This window comes from Phaethon aethereus (genome assembly GCF_964289735.1).
Source record: "Phaethon aethereus genome assembly, chromosome: 6".
NCBI classification, from domain to species: Eukaryota; Metazoa; Chordata; class Aves; order Phaethontiformes; family Phaethontidae; genus Phaethon; species Phaethon aethereus.
Genome location: NC_138580.1, coordinates 24,752,341 through 24,765,180, shown reverse-complemented (window position 1 = coordinate 24,765,180; position 12,840 = coordinate 24,752,341). Strand labels below are relative to the sequence as shown.

Below are 12,840 nucleotides of genomic sequence, written 5' to 3'. Positions count from 1 at the left end.
ATGTTCCCTTAAAACAGTTTAAGACACATTCTTCTTAAAAATATGTCCATCTGGGAGGAGAAGGGTGAGCAGTTTTCCCTTGGTGGTCCAAAGATGCCGTTTTCTAAGAACAAGCAGCAAACTGGCAATTGAAGCTTTGCTGCGACCCACACTGAAATGGTGAGGGCCTGGGTCACCCTGCTCATGCACTACTGTACAGTGTTTGCCCAAGAGCTTTGCTTGGTTGCATCTTTTCAACACATATTTCTTTGACTCACAGGGGCTTAAGGAAAAAAAAAAAAAAGGTCTTTGAAAACTGCTGTCCTTACCAGTGACTTGTTGCTGCAGATAAACACTGAATTTTGAAGTCATTGTATTTGCACAGGCTGAAACCACTGGCATGATGTCTCTATCGTGCATAGAAAACCACTAGGAACTTGGAAGGACTAAACCAGGGATTAGTTTCCTATATATCTGTGTGTTTGATTGGGGATTGCATGAGTTTACAACTGAATATGTGAGGTTGAATTTCCAGATCTGAGGTTGGTGCGGTGACGTGCAAGTCAGTCAGTTGCATGATCTCTGATTTTGTTTAAAGTAAAACTGCTGCATGCACAACTGAAAAGTTGCCAAGTCTTAGGAATTGTCTCTGGCATTGCCAGTTTAGGACCTGGATATCTGCTACTTCAGTTTTACTTTGTTGAGGTGCTTTCCATGAGTCTTGGTTAACAATAAGGAAAATGTGCACAACCATGGGATGTAGTTATTTCATTATTAAAGAAAGGGGAAATAATACTTTTTTCTCCCTTCTCCCTTCTTCTCCTCCCCCAGAAATAAAAAAGATACAGGAAAAAGGTACAGCAAAGAGAAATTTCTCTCTGTGGAGACCACATAAATTATGCTTTTTGGCACAGATAAAAGGGCTCAGAAGGGCTCAGACAATTTTGTTCTTTTACACAGAATCTTATTGTTGTAAATTTACAGTTCACTAAAACTATTGTGAGACTGGCAGATCAATTAATGAATAGTGAAAATCTCAAATCCTAATTAAACCCCACTATTACTTTCAGGATTGGTTTATCTCCTCTCCTGGAATACTTGATTTGAACAGCTTGTTTAACAGGAAAAGCTATTGATCTCTTCAATAACACTTCAGAATCATTAAGAGGAAAAACTTTAATCTCCTTCAGCTCTTTGAAGTTGCTTTGGTTAACGTCATCTCTCTGCGATCCTGAAGAGATAATGCTTCTTGAAAGACATTTCTGACATTATTCTACGCTGCTTTTTGCACCCTGCTACCATTACTTGCCTTGCAGAGTTAACTGTGGTAGGCGCAGTGAGGTGGAAAGGTACCACTAGTTGCATGTGCTTGCTTGCTTGGTTTGGAAGGTTTCACAGTCTCCTCCAGAAGTCTTCCTGATGGAAGAAAACACACCTCTCAGAGATTTGTTGAACTGAAAATTAGTTATGCAGTGCTGCTGCTATCTCAGCACTTTGAGACTTGGACTTAGAAGCATCTTCAGGTCATTAAAGTTCATCCTACAAAGGCCCTTGATAACCAGATTGCTTATGTTTATAGAGTGGGAAATTCTCAAAACAATTCCAAAGTTCTCTTCCTATTCACATAGCCCATTTTCTAAACTATCACATGAAATTCAACTTCACATTTAATGCAGTTTGCCTTACCAGGGCCCACATAACTTTGTTCATATCAAGCACATTACTGAGCTTTAAAATACTGTTAAATGTTTTGTGTGCTCTAAAACTTGGACATTCTTTCCAAGAACCCTAAGTATCCTAGAAGATGCAACTCTGTCTGAGAAGCAAGTTGCATGGGATAACTAATATCCTCATTAAAAACATTCTTTTTGAATGGCTTCAGTAGACTGGCTTCTCTAAGAATGTAGAAATCACTTTGAGGGCTCTGGTAGTAGAAAAAATAATTGCACTAAGAGCGTGCAGGTTCTGTATAGCACTTCAGAATTGCAGGTTTGGGTTGCTTAATGAAAAAGTTTGATTTCTTTAGCAATTCTTCAAAGCCATCCAGTGGCTCTAGAAGTCTCAACTGACTGCATGAGGAACGACCACCAATTCTGTGGCATACCTTATGGCTTCAAGTAGGAGATCATCCGCTCGAGGTTAAAGCCAATTTGAAAGTCAGCGCTAGAAGTATCTTGCAGATTTTTTTTTTTTTGATGGCTAGCTTGTTCTTAGTTTTTAATGTTTATAGCTCAAATTATACTCATAACAGTTTATTCCTAAGACTATCTTTCCAATGGCTTGCCTTCTGTTTTTTTACTTGCAATTTCCAATTTTTTTTCAAATATTCACAAGCACTACTTCAACTAATGCCTTAATATGTATTTCTAAGCATGGTATAAAAAGGAAATATTATGAAAGTTAAATAGAAGCTATAAGCTGCATTTTACAGCCAGTATAAACACACTTGGGTGTTTTATAGCCACCAGTATTATCTCCTTTGACACTTGAGGCTTGTCCCTAGGAGGCAGAAGGCAGAAACTTCCTGGAATTTCTTTAATTAGCCTGTTCGTTTCACTTAATAAAACAAGAAATCAAAAACATATTGTGTTTTATACGCAGGACTCTTAAAAATGTAATTTAAACTATGTGGCTCTTACATCGGAGCAAAAGTGCAAGCAATTTTGACATTTCCTAATATTTTAATAATTTTATTAATAACGGATCTTGCATCAGAAGTCTGCACGGATGGGATATGCTAGTAAGTGTGCACACAAGTGATGAGAAAGCTCATAAAAAGTCTGGTGTTAAAGTATATTCAGACCAGCTGCAAATAAAAACACCCTTTTGTGGTTGTGAATAGTTTAGTCCCTCGCCTATTTTGATACTGCTTGCTCTAAACATCACCTGGAACCTGCTGCGAGAGGAAAGCTGCGAGTGTCAGCATAAACCCCAGCACGCTGAGTGACCACAATCCACAGTGAGCATTAGGGTGACCAGCACCTTGTTTGTGTGCTCATACCCTCAGGAAGCTCACACCCTAACGGAAGGTAAGGCTCACTTAGTTTTGATCAAAGCTGGCAATCTACGTGATAGTGATTATAAAAGAAATTTGGGTAGCTCCAGATTTTCCCCTGCCACACAGCACACTTCACTTTCTAATCCTTTTCCAGCCTCCGTCCTTAGACGTGCAGGAGACAGGAAGAAGAGTCCTTCCTTGACACAGCTGTAGTGCTGGAAATAGTGGTAAATTTGTGTTTGAAAGTTTTAGAGGCGTTTGTCAATATTTATTAAATAAATAATGAGGTAAAGGCGAAAGCTTGGAAGAAAATAGGAATGAGGTAGTTCTTGACATGAAAGACAGGGCAGGATACCTGTCAGAGAACCTGAGGGGCGGTCACTTAATTCAGTGCAAAGGAAGGTGTACTTCAGATGCACCTAGCCCAGGTTCTTCTGTTGTCCAGCCTACTTACACCAGCAGTGTTAGAGCAGAGATGTGACTGAGGTGGGCAAGGTGGATGGGGAAAGTGCTGCTGGTTTTATCTGTTGCATGGTAAAAGCTGGCTATGAAGAGTAACTTGGGTGCAGGTTTTCTTTTTAATGGCAATTACATCAAAAATTAAAATCATATGATTTTGCCAAGATACATAGATAGCATCTACTATATCCTATCCATAGTACCTGTTCATGATGTAATTCTCATCACATTTATGTGCATCTTGGAAATCCAATTAAGTGGGAGTCATAATGTAAAAGTCCTTCATCATTTTAGAAAGCAAAAGGGAACTTATTTCCTTCGATGCAGTTTCATTCAAAAAAGGTATAAAGTCTCCTAACACCAGTCTAAACACAGCAAATTGTTTGGATGTTAAGCAAACAGCTTTAGTTTAAAGATGGTGCTCCTGTGCTGCTTCCCTTCGTGTCTTGTGGCATTCACTTCTAGTGTAACCAGAAAAAATCTAGCTTGAAAGGTTGTTGTTGTCACCTATGTCTGTTAAACAATTTTTCATGACCCAGAGAGCCAAAAGCAGGCATGTTAAGCCCATTTTTCATTCCATTGATGTACATCACCTACTGTGTATTAAACTGCTCTAAGTTGTTATGGGATACAGTGCAATTCCTATAATCAGGATAAGATGACAAATGTGAGTTCAGAATGTGGTAGTTGTCATTTAAAACAGAAGGCATGGTGGATATGTTACATGTATCTCACATTCTTTGGCAACGATCATCAAATTCAACAGGCAAGATTCTCATAGTAACTGTTATTTTGCTAGCCTGTACCTTGTAGAGAAAAAAGTTAATTACCACCAAAATCTACAGACTAGCATAGATCCCAGTAAAACACTGGTTACGTCTGGTTTACAAAGATTGCTCATAGCTGCCATACCTGATGCAGGGATTTGGTCTACCTCTATGCCTAAACAGTGTTGGGTAACGCTGTGTTTAAATGACATTGTTGTTGTTCATTGTTAATGGCAGTGTCCAAAAGATAAGCCCACATGCCAGTTCTCTCATCAAAAGGACAAAGGGTATCCAAAATGCTGGTAATGTGCAATGACAACTCTGGGTTTGGTGATAGGCTTGATGTTATGTTCAAATAGCTGTCATCTATGTAAACATTAATTTTAACTAGCAAGCTTGGTAGTCAGTCTTCAAACTTTTTATTGATGACTTTTAAATTAGATAGAACAATCAAATTTATCTTACTGAACAAGTGGTAGAAATCTGCCTTGCTGTTTTCCAAGGAGTAAATGTTCCGTTGCCAATAGTGTGAACTCTGAATCTGCTCAGTCATGCAGCCCTTGGTTGCCCCCCACCTGCCCCACAAACTCCCACCAATTACACATTAGAAGCTAAATTAAATTCTGCACATGACAAGGCTTCTATGGTGCTGTTTTCCTGCTGTCAAGGGGGTCTGTTGCAGGAAGACACTAACTGTGATAAGATGCAAACCCCTATTCATCTGTTAGCATCTCACCGTGTCTTCACTTTTACTGTTTCCCATTAATACAGGACAGCTTTAATTTATGGTGTTTTTTTCTTCACACAACATTATATTTACTAGCTGGGAACCTTTCGTTACAGTTGTGTATAAATCTTTTAAAATGTGAGTGATTAATTTTAAAATCTCATTTATCACTATATGATTAGTGAATTAGTTAAGGTTTGAAGAATAAATATCAGGTAATTAGAAGCAATTTTGTACCAACCTCTCAGACAAGGCGATGGATCAAAGAAAGGCCGCTGTGGAAAATGGGCCACTGCTGCCGCACCCAGAGCGAGGGGGCAAAATAAAAAAACCCTAAACACTGGAAGCCAGCCCCCAATCTCAGTAATGAAATTTTACATGAAGAGTGAATTAGTAGTAACTGGCTGCAGTATTTAAAGAGCCTTGAAGTTTGAGAGATGAGGCAAGAAAATAACTGAAGGACAATAAGCAGGCCAGAAAATAGCATGTTACTTACACACACAGAGATATATACATATTTTTATATCTATCTTCTGGAGACTTTATTCTTAAAGTACACCTGCCAGGTAGCAAGTATAATAATGCCTTTTCTAGAGAAAGCGATGCTAACAAACCAATTTTGAAAAAGAAGGCTTTTCAAGGGCTAAAGAGGCAGGGGAACGAGACACCAAGCTCATCCTTGCTGCCATTTAAATCAATGGCAAACTACTTCAGCCTTGCAAAATGGGGTCCTCTTTTGTGCTTCCCCCCTGCAAAAGAGCAAACCTATGAGATGGGGTCTCTCAGAAGGACCAGCCCCTCTGGACGCACAGGGTCCAGCCGGGACTTTATGCCAGCTGCCCTGGAGCATCCGCGTTTCCTCCCCTCGCAAGGCAACGGGGGGTTAGTGCTCAGTAAGCTCCAGCTCTCTCCTAATGCAATTCCCAGAGTTGTAGTTAAATCATTGTTATTGCTGGTGCACTAAGATGTGCTGGCCTGATAAGGCATTATGTAATTTTAAGATAATGATGTTGTTAAACAGAAATTGCCATGAGGATTTCAGGTCCATTCAAAAAGCAGGGTGTGGGGGAAGGGATCTTTGCCTAGTGAACTTTGGGCTCATTTTTTTTCTCATTTGCACCTTTGATTTCTTCCCGCTGTGTCCAGGCTATCAGCCTTTTGAAAAGCCAGAGCAGCCATTGGGTAAGAAGGTACATACCATGTACAGCCACTCTCCTTGCCACCCCCAGCGCCTTTCTTCTGCCATCACCTGCCAGGGCAGCTCAGGAGCCCAAGGTATGAGCCTGCGATGAAGTCCTTCCCAAAGCTGCTCCTGTTCTCTGCAGGCTGCTGGAGCCTGGACCAAGGCATCCTCCTAAAGCAAACAAATAACCTAATCAGAAATAATGATTGAGCTCAATTTGTTTTGAAAACTCAGGTCAGCTGCAGAACTCTTCCTGGAACAGTAAAACATGACTCCAATAACTAACTGTGAAATGACCAACATACTTCCCTAGGTTTTAGCCATAACTGCATTAACAGCAAAGGCGTTATTAGACAATTGAAATGACTAATCAAATTACCCAGACTGATCTTAACAACTCTAGTATTGATAATGCTTATTATGAAAAATAGCGTTACTCCCTCTGGACAAGAAAACATTTCTAATGTAAACATGCAGTCCAGTAGATAGCTGTAAAGATTTTGGAGTGGTGGAGGAGTAAAAGCTGGCTATTTAATTGAAGGAAGTTAGAGTGAAAGCTTGGGATTTAAATCCAGGAAATGTAAGAGGAAAAAAAAAAATCTGTACGAAGATCCAACTTACTCCCAAAACGCGAAGCAAAACACTCTGCGCACACAAAGGTTATGGCATGTAGGCAAAATGGCAAAGATTTTTTTGTGTTGCCTTTTTTCAAACTATTTCTAACCTCCTTTTACCCTGCAATTAAAATATTATTTCTCAGTAGTCCAGCTGCTCAATAAACTTTTGCACTTTATACACGCAAAATGAAAATGTTTTGTGAAATCAGGTCAATTGTGCTAGAATTCATTTGGGAAGGAACAAAATGGAGCAAATGATCACTCTGGGATAAAATGTTTATTTTTTTTTAACTTTGCACAATAAGCAAAATATATTAACATAAAAACATATATTTTGAAATCTTTGACAGACATAAAAAAACGTGTTTTTCTTCTTGTGTTCAACAAGATTTAAAGACATTGAAAACTTTCCCACACAATCTTTCCCTTTTGTTCTCTATAAAAACACAAAGTATGTCTCCAGAGTATGAAAACCTATGTGCAGCTAAATACATAAACCACCCATTTTTCAGACAGACCTTTATGTTTTAGCCACCTCGTTGAAAGAAAATGTATTTTATGTTCTTGCTTACCCTGACCTGTATTCACACAACTGGAACCATTAATTGCAGTGGCTGTAGATGCAGCCTACATACACGCTCTTGCTCTTTCAGACTGTCCTACAGCAGAAACCTTGTCTTGAAGGCATGTCTCCCACGGCACCCCCGCTGTGGTAGCCACCGCAGTGCCCCAAGCGAAGGTGGGACACGATGTGCGATGCTCATTGAAACAGCCTCTCAATCCGCTTGCCCTGGCTGATGTCTCAGAAGCCTCGGCTGAAGGTTGTGGATTTGCACAGCGGTAAAGGATTAAATTTGAGCCAGCAATTTGTGTCAGTTGTGCTCAGGCTGGGTTTGAATTCGCAGCTCACACAGCTCACACCTGAGAGGCAAAGTAATACATGCAGGTGAGAAACTACTGTATCTCTAAATGAGGCAGGGCTCATTATCCTACCTAGGCTGGGGAAGACCTGCTGAGTACTAACTAACCTCTGCTTTAAATACCAGTTTTCAGGTTAAAAATGTAAACCGTATAAATGAGTTACACTGGGCATGATGCTGTCTTTTCAATTAAATGCTTTCAGCTCTGAAATTTACAGTCCTGGACAGCGAACGGTGACGGCAGCTGGGCTGGCTGAAATTTCTCACACCAAAACATTTTGAGAGGAATTCCACAGTTTTGCTCTCTTCGTGCTTGCTGGCATTTAAGCGGAAATTTTCATCTCGCTTTAAAAGAAGTCACGTTTCTCCCAAGACCGTTGGTTCTTCGCCGGTACCGGGTAGGCGCAGCCCTGCGACGGCTGAAGAGGCACAGGCCGACCCCGCTGGGCCGCGCCTCGGGGGGCAGCCCGCTGCCGCCGGGGCTGGCTCCCGCGGAGAATCTCCTCAGGGGAGAGAAGTCGTCCGGGACGACCCCCGCGGGTGCCCGAGGGGCGGGAGGGCGCTGCCGGTGCCGCGTACGTGTGAGGGGATGGGGGCCGGGGCCGCCACCCCCTCCCGCGGCTGGGGGAGCCCGGCCGGCCACCCCGCCCGAGGAGGCGACGCTTCCCTTTGTGCCCCGGCGGGCGGCGGGCCGGCCGCGTTGCCATGGGAACCGTCCCGCCGGCTGCGGCGGGAGGAAGGCGGGTCGTGTGGCGGCGCAAGATGGCTCCCCGAGGCGGCGGGCCGCAGCGTGAGCGCGGGCGGGGGGCGGGAGGGGCGGGAACGGGGAGCTCCCCGCCGCTGCCGCGCGTCCCCGGCCGTTCCCCCCACCTCCCCGGGCCCTGCCCTTCCCTCCCCTCCCCTCCGCCGCGGGCTGCGGCCGCCCCGCCCCACGGCAGCAAGTGGCAGCGGCCGCCGGTGCCGCGAGGCGCCCTGACAGCCCCGCGCCCAACTTGTGTTGCAGGCGCGCCCCGCCGCTGATGCGAGAGCTGCCGCGCCAATGCCAGCCCCGCGCCGCCCGGCCAGCCCCCGCCGCCCCCCGGGCCCGCCCCGCCGCCGCGATGGCTCTGACCTTGTTCGGTGAGTAGCCGCCGCCTCAGCCCGGCGGGCGCGGGGCTGCCGGCCCCCATTGTCTGCCGCACGGCAGCGCCTGGGCGTGGGCGCCGGCCCGGAGGGCTGCCGCAGGCCGGGGCCCGCCGCACCGACCCGCGCCCGGGGGTGGCGGGGGGAGAATAGCGCGCCCCAAGGGCAGCCCGCGGCACCGGCCGCGGCGTGGGCTCGGGCTGCGAGCCGGCTGCGGGGCGTGACAGACAAATAAAAGTTGCGGTGCCTCAGCAAGCCCCCCGCTCGCCTGAGGAGGAGCGCGGCGGAGCCATGGGCAGGCTAGCGAGGGACCCCCCGCTCTCCTGGGAGCGTCCGGGGTGTGGGGCGTAATTGCCTGTAACGGTCTGTAATTGTGTGTAATAGCACAGATGTATGAAAGGAATGAATTCGGTTTCAGGGGGCTGCCAGTGTTGCCTTTGGTTGGCTTCATAGCCCGCGACGGTGTAGTGGGAACCAGCATGAGAAAACTGTAGTTTTAACTGTTGAACATGTGGATTCCCTTAAGTAAGGTTATTAAGCCTGCTTATGCTTAATATGCTTAATTTTACAGCGGGGAAAAAAAGAAAAGCTACAAGCTGCTTCTGGCAACATTAGGTAAAGGCAATAATGCAAAGGAAAGCAGAAATTAGCTTGACTAACACCAGTAGAGAATTAACAGGATAATCGGGATACTCTTTCTTGTAAGAAGGTTGTATACCAGACGTGATTTCTAGTGAACAGGTTTAAGTGATGATATGAAGTCTATTTGTAGTGTTTAGACTGTGGATTTTACTTCCTGTGTAAGCAAATTATTTGCTTTCATTCATCTCGTGGTTCTTGGGCTGGGACAGTTCCCTAAAAGAATAAAAACTGTCTCATTGGTTTTCATAAGATTTAACACCTGTTATATTATTGCTGCATACTAAGCCCCATCTAAAAACTAGTTTAGCGTGTGTTGCAAAATAGTTCTCTGTAGATAAATCTACGTGGTATTGGATCTAGCTACAGTGCTGTCGCTTAAGTTTGTATTTCCTGCTTGAGATTTTCAGGATGCAAAAGATAGTAAATCATAGTTCACCGTGGAGCAAACAGTCTCTGTCATTGTAGGCCTGATCTTGTTACTTAGTTCATGTGAGCTCCTGGACTTCTGGAGGGGTCAGCAAAGGTGCGGGGGCCCTGCACGTTGCCCGATCCAGGGTGAGCATCAAGCTCTTTAACTTAGGAGCACAAGTGAACATAAGAGACTGCTCAAATGGCAGACTGGCTTTTGTAAAATAGGCTACTGTGCGTGTTGCATTGTATCGTCGTAACTTCAGCTTGTTAAGGAGTAGGTTGTTACACAGGCGCTTGAGGTAAGCATGGGACTTGTCCCTAACAAAAAGTCAAATTTTTGGGCTATTGAAAATACACACTTTCCCATGGTGAATAGTTAATGTGTCATTACAATCTTTGCCTGTGACACTTCAGAATGTTTTAATTTTGGCTTTTAAATAAAGTGACATTCCCAAGTCAGGTGCTTGGTTTTTTTTTAAAGCTTACATGATTCTTTTTTAATTCACATGTATTTTATCTACTTAATGACTTTTTTCTATTAATATAAATTTGCATTACAAAGTAAATTGAATTAAATGTTTTTGTGTGCTATCATGTCTGTTGTTAGAGAAAATGACATTGATAGATGTAAAAGATAATGAGCAAAGAGAAGATTGAGTGGGGTACCCTGCTGAGTGTAGGTTTTAAATCATATCTTGCCAAGGGTAAAACCTCAAGATTTTACCCTCTTAACATAACACGAAGTGACAGTAAACAATGCAACATAATGTGTGTCAACAAATTAATGTGATGCCCTTCATAAATGTAAAAACTTTAGCGTACGCCTTAAACTATGAATGCAAGAGCGTGAGTGGGAGTTGGGTAAGTGCAGTAAATGCGCAATATGTTTGCAGATGAGGTTGTGATTAACCTACGCTTGAGTTAGCACAGCTTAGTGTGCTGCTGCGTGTCCTCTGAGCTGAGGTGGCTTGCCACACTTTGTCTCTTAACATGTAACAAAGATGGAGTACAACACGCTTGATTTGAACCTCAAGAACAGCGTTCAGCCTTTATCTTGAATTTTGGCTGCCTGTGGATAGTTGCACTTTCAGTTGCTGCACCACAGCTGACCCATAGTAACTCATTAAAAATATGACATACAAAAGAGTGTTTTTTAATTTGTTTCAATGTAAGCTCCTCCCAAACTAACATCAGCAAATCTGGGCAAAGGCAGAATAAATGTGCCTGAATTAATGTAGCTGTTTTGAGGGATTAAGCAGCTATAATTGTACTATTTTAAATTTACACTTATCTTATACCAGTAAAACTGTCCTGAGCAAACAGGTCCTGAGGGAGGTGTTTGCTTTGGTTCATTCACATAATTCTAGGCTCAATGTGGCTTTTTTTTTCCCTAATCCATAATGGTATATGGCACTGAACTAAATTTCACTCGTTCTAGGCTGCTTCTAGTAGGACGTGCCACAAAGTGTGTAACACTTGAGATAAATTGCCATGTCAGCTTGGGGGGAAAAACCCACCAAGTTTGCCGGGTCCCTTTCAATTAATGTGTGTGTGTGTGTGAGAGCATAGCAAGGGAGAGGAGAGGGATGGGGAATGTCATAACATGTTTTCTCCATGCTCTTGATACTGTTTTATGGGTATTTTGGTGCATAGTCCAAAGACTGTACTAAAAGGGGACAGGACTAGAGATTAGGGTGACATTGTTGTGGATTCTGTATTACGGACACGCGGTTATCAGGCAGTTGAAAGGTCAAGTATGCCTTATTTTTTTCTACTTGGCAGAGTGGTTGGAAGTTTCCCGTTCCTGTTGTAGATTGCCCTTTGGTGGTCTCCTCAGAGCAGCACCATGTAGCTGCTGGAGCAGTAACTGCAGTTTGCACCTTTGAGGTGGCACCTTGAGACTCTTTGGAAAGTTGTTGGAGAAAAGAGCTTCTGGTGTATCAGCAGCATTTTTCTACTACAGAAAAAGACTGTTACCCTTGGGCTGTATGTGTCTCCCAACTTCTTACTCCGTTTCAGTTAAAGCTTATTGTCCAGATTATGATGCAACATTAAAGCACAGAGGAGGAAAATTTAAGACTCTTTGCTTCCTCAGTCTTAATTATTTTGAAATTCTTTTCTTCATCTTGTCAAGTTCTCCCAGTCATGACCTTCCAAGTCATCCTGTGCTCACTGTTGTTTTTATGGAAGGTGGTAGTGAGCTGCCCATGTTCCCACAGCGCAGTGGTAGCTCATGAGTCAGTGTGTGGTGTGGGTTACGAGGGAGAGGTCAGCTGCTCCACAAAGATGGAGAGGAAGAGCAAGCCCCTGTTGGAAGCAATCGGAGATGAGAGAGCATGGAAGTTGTTGGCTGAAAACATACCTCTGTTACCTATCAACCACTTTGGCTACTTCAGGCAAGAGTGTCATCCCAGCAGGGTTCATAGTTGCACAAAGTTACAGTGGCAGAAACGGCCTGTTGTGACCACAGGTGGCCACCCATATCTGATATGGCTTTCTGTGATACTACTAGGGTTTCACCAGTACCTTGAGTTTGTGTTCTAGTGGGCAAGCACTTAGACTGCAGGTTTGATCTAACAGAGGAAAGCAGATCCTGTACTAGGACCACATCAGCAGAAGACTGGAAGACAGTATATCTGAGAAGTGAAAAAAAGCTGCCTGATCCAGTTGTTTGTTGCAAGTAATAGATGCAATGAATTTGCTATCCAAGAGTTATTCAAGGTTTGCCAACCTTGGTGGTTGGCACACCCCCCACACACCCCCCCCAAAGAGTTGGTTGGGATTTTAAAAACGTCTTTGTCCACAAAACAGTGCAGACTTTCACAGGCGGTCTGTATAAACATCTGGAACTTGAGTAGATGTCCAATTCTAGTGCTGGTTTTCATCCTACAGCAGATTCATGTTCCCTCACAGAAGACTGTGGTCATTACAGGTGTAACCTCTTTTTTTTTTTTTCTCTTTAACCATTTCTTGCTGCCTGCTGCAGCAGCTGTGATGGTGTATAAGCCAGTGTCC

The 12,840-nt window shown here is 43.7% G+C and overlaps 1 protein-coding gene across 1 annotated transcript in view; it reads left to right on the top strand.

The window, feature by feature from the left end:
- Positions 1 to 8,311: 8,311 nt before the first annotated feature.
- The window catches only part of CHN1 (chimerin 1), a 104,414-nt gene continuing 99,885 nt past the window's right edge, over positions 8,312 to 12,840 (top strand). Inside the window, exon 1 of the mRNA XM_082001419.1 lies at positions 8,312 to 8,769. Coding sequence (XP_081857545.1) covers positions 8,670 to 8,769 — 100 coding nt within the window. The 5' untranslated portion in view covers positions 8,312 to 8,669. The remainder of the gene's footprint in view (positions 8,770 to 12,840) is intronic.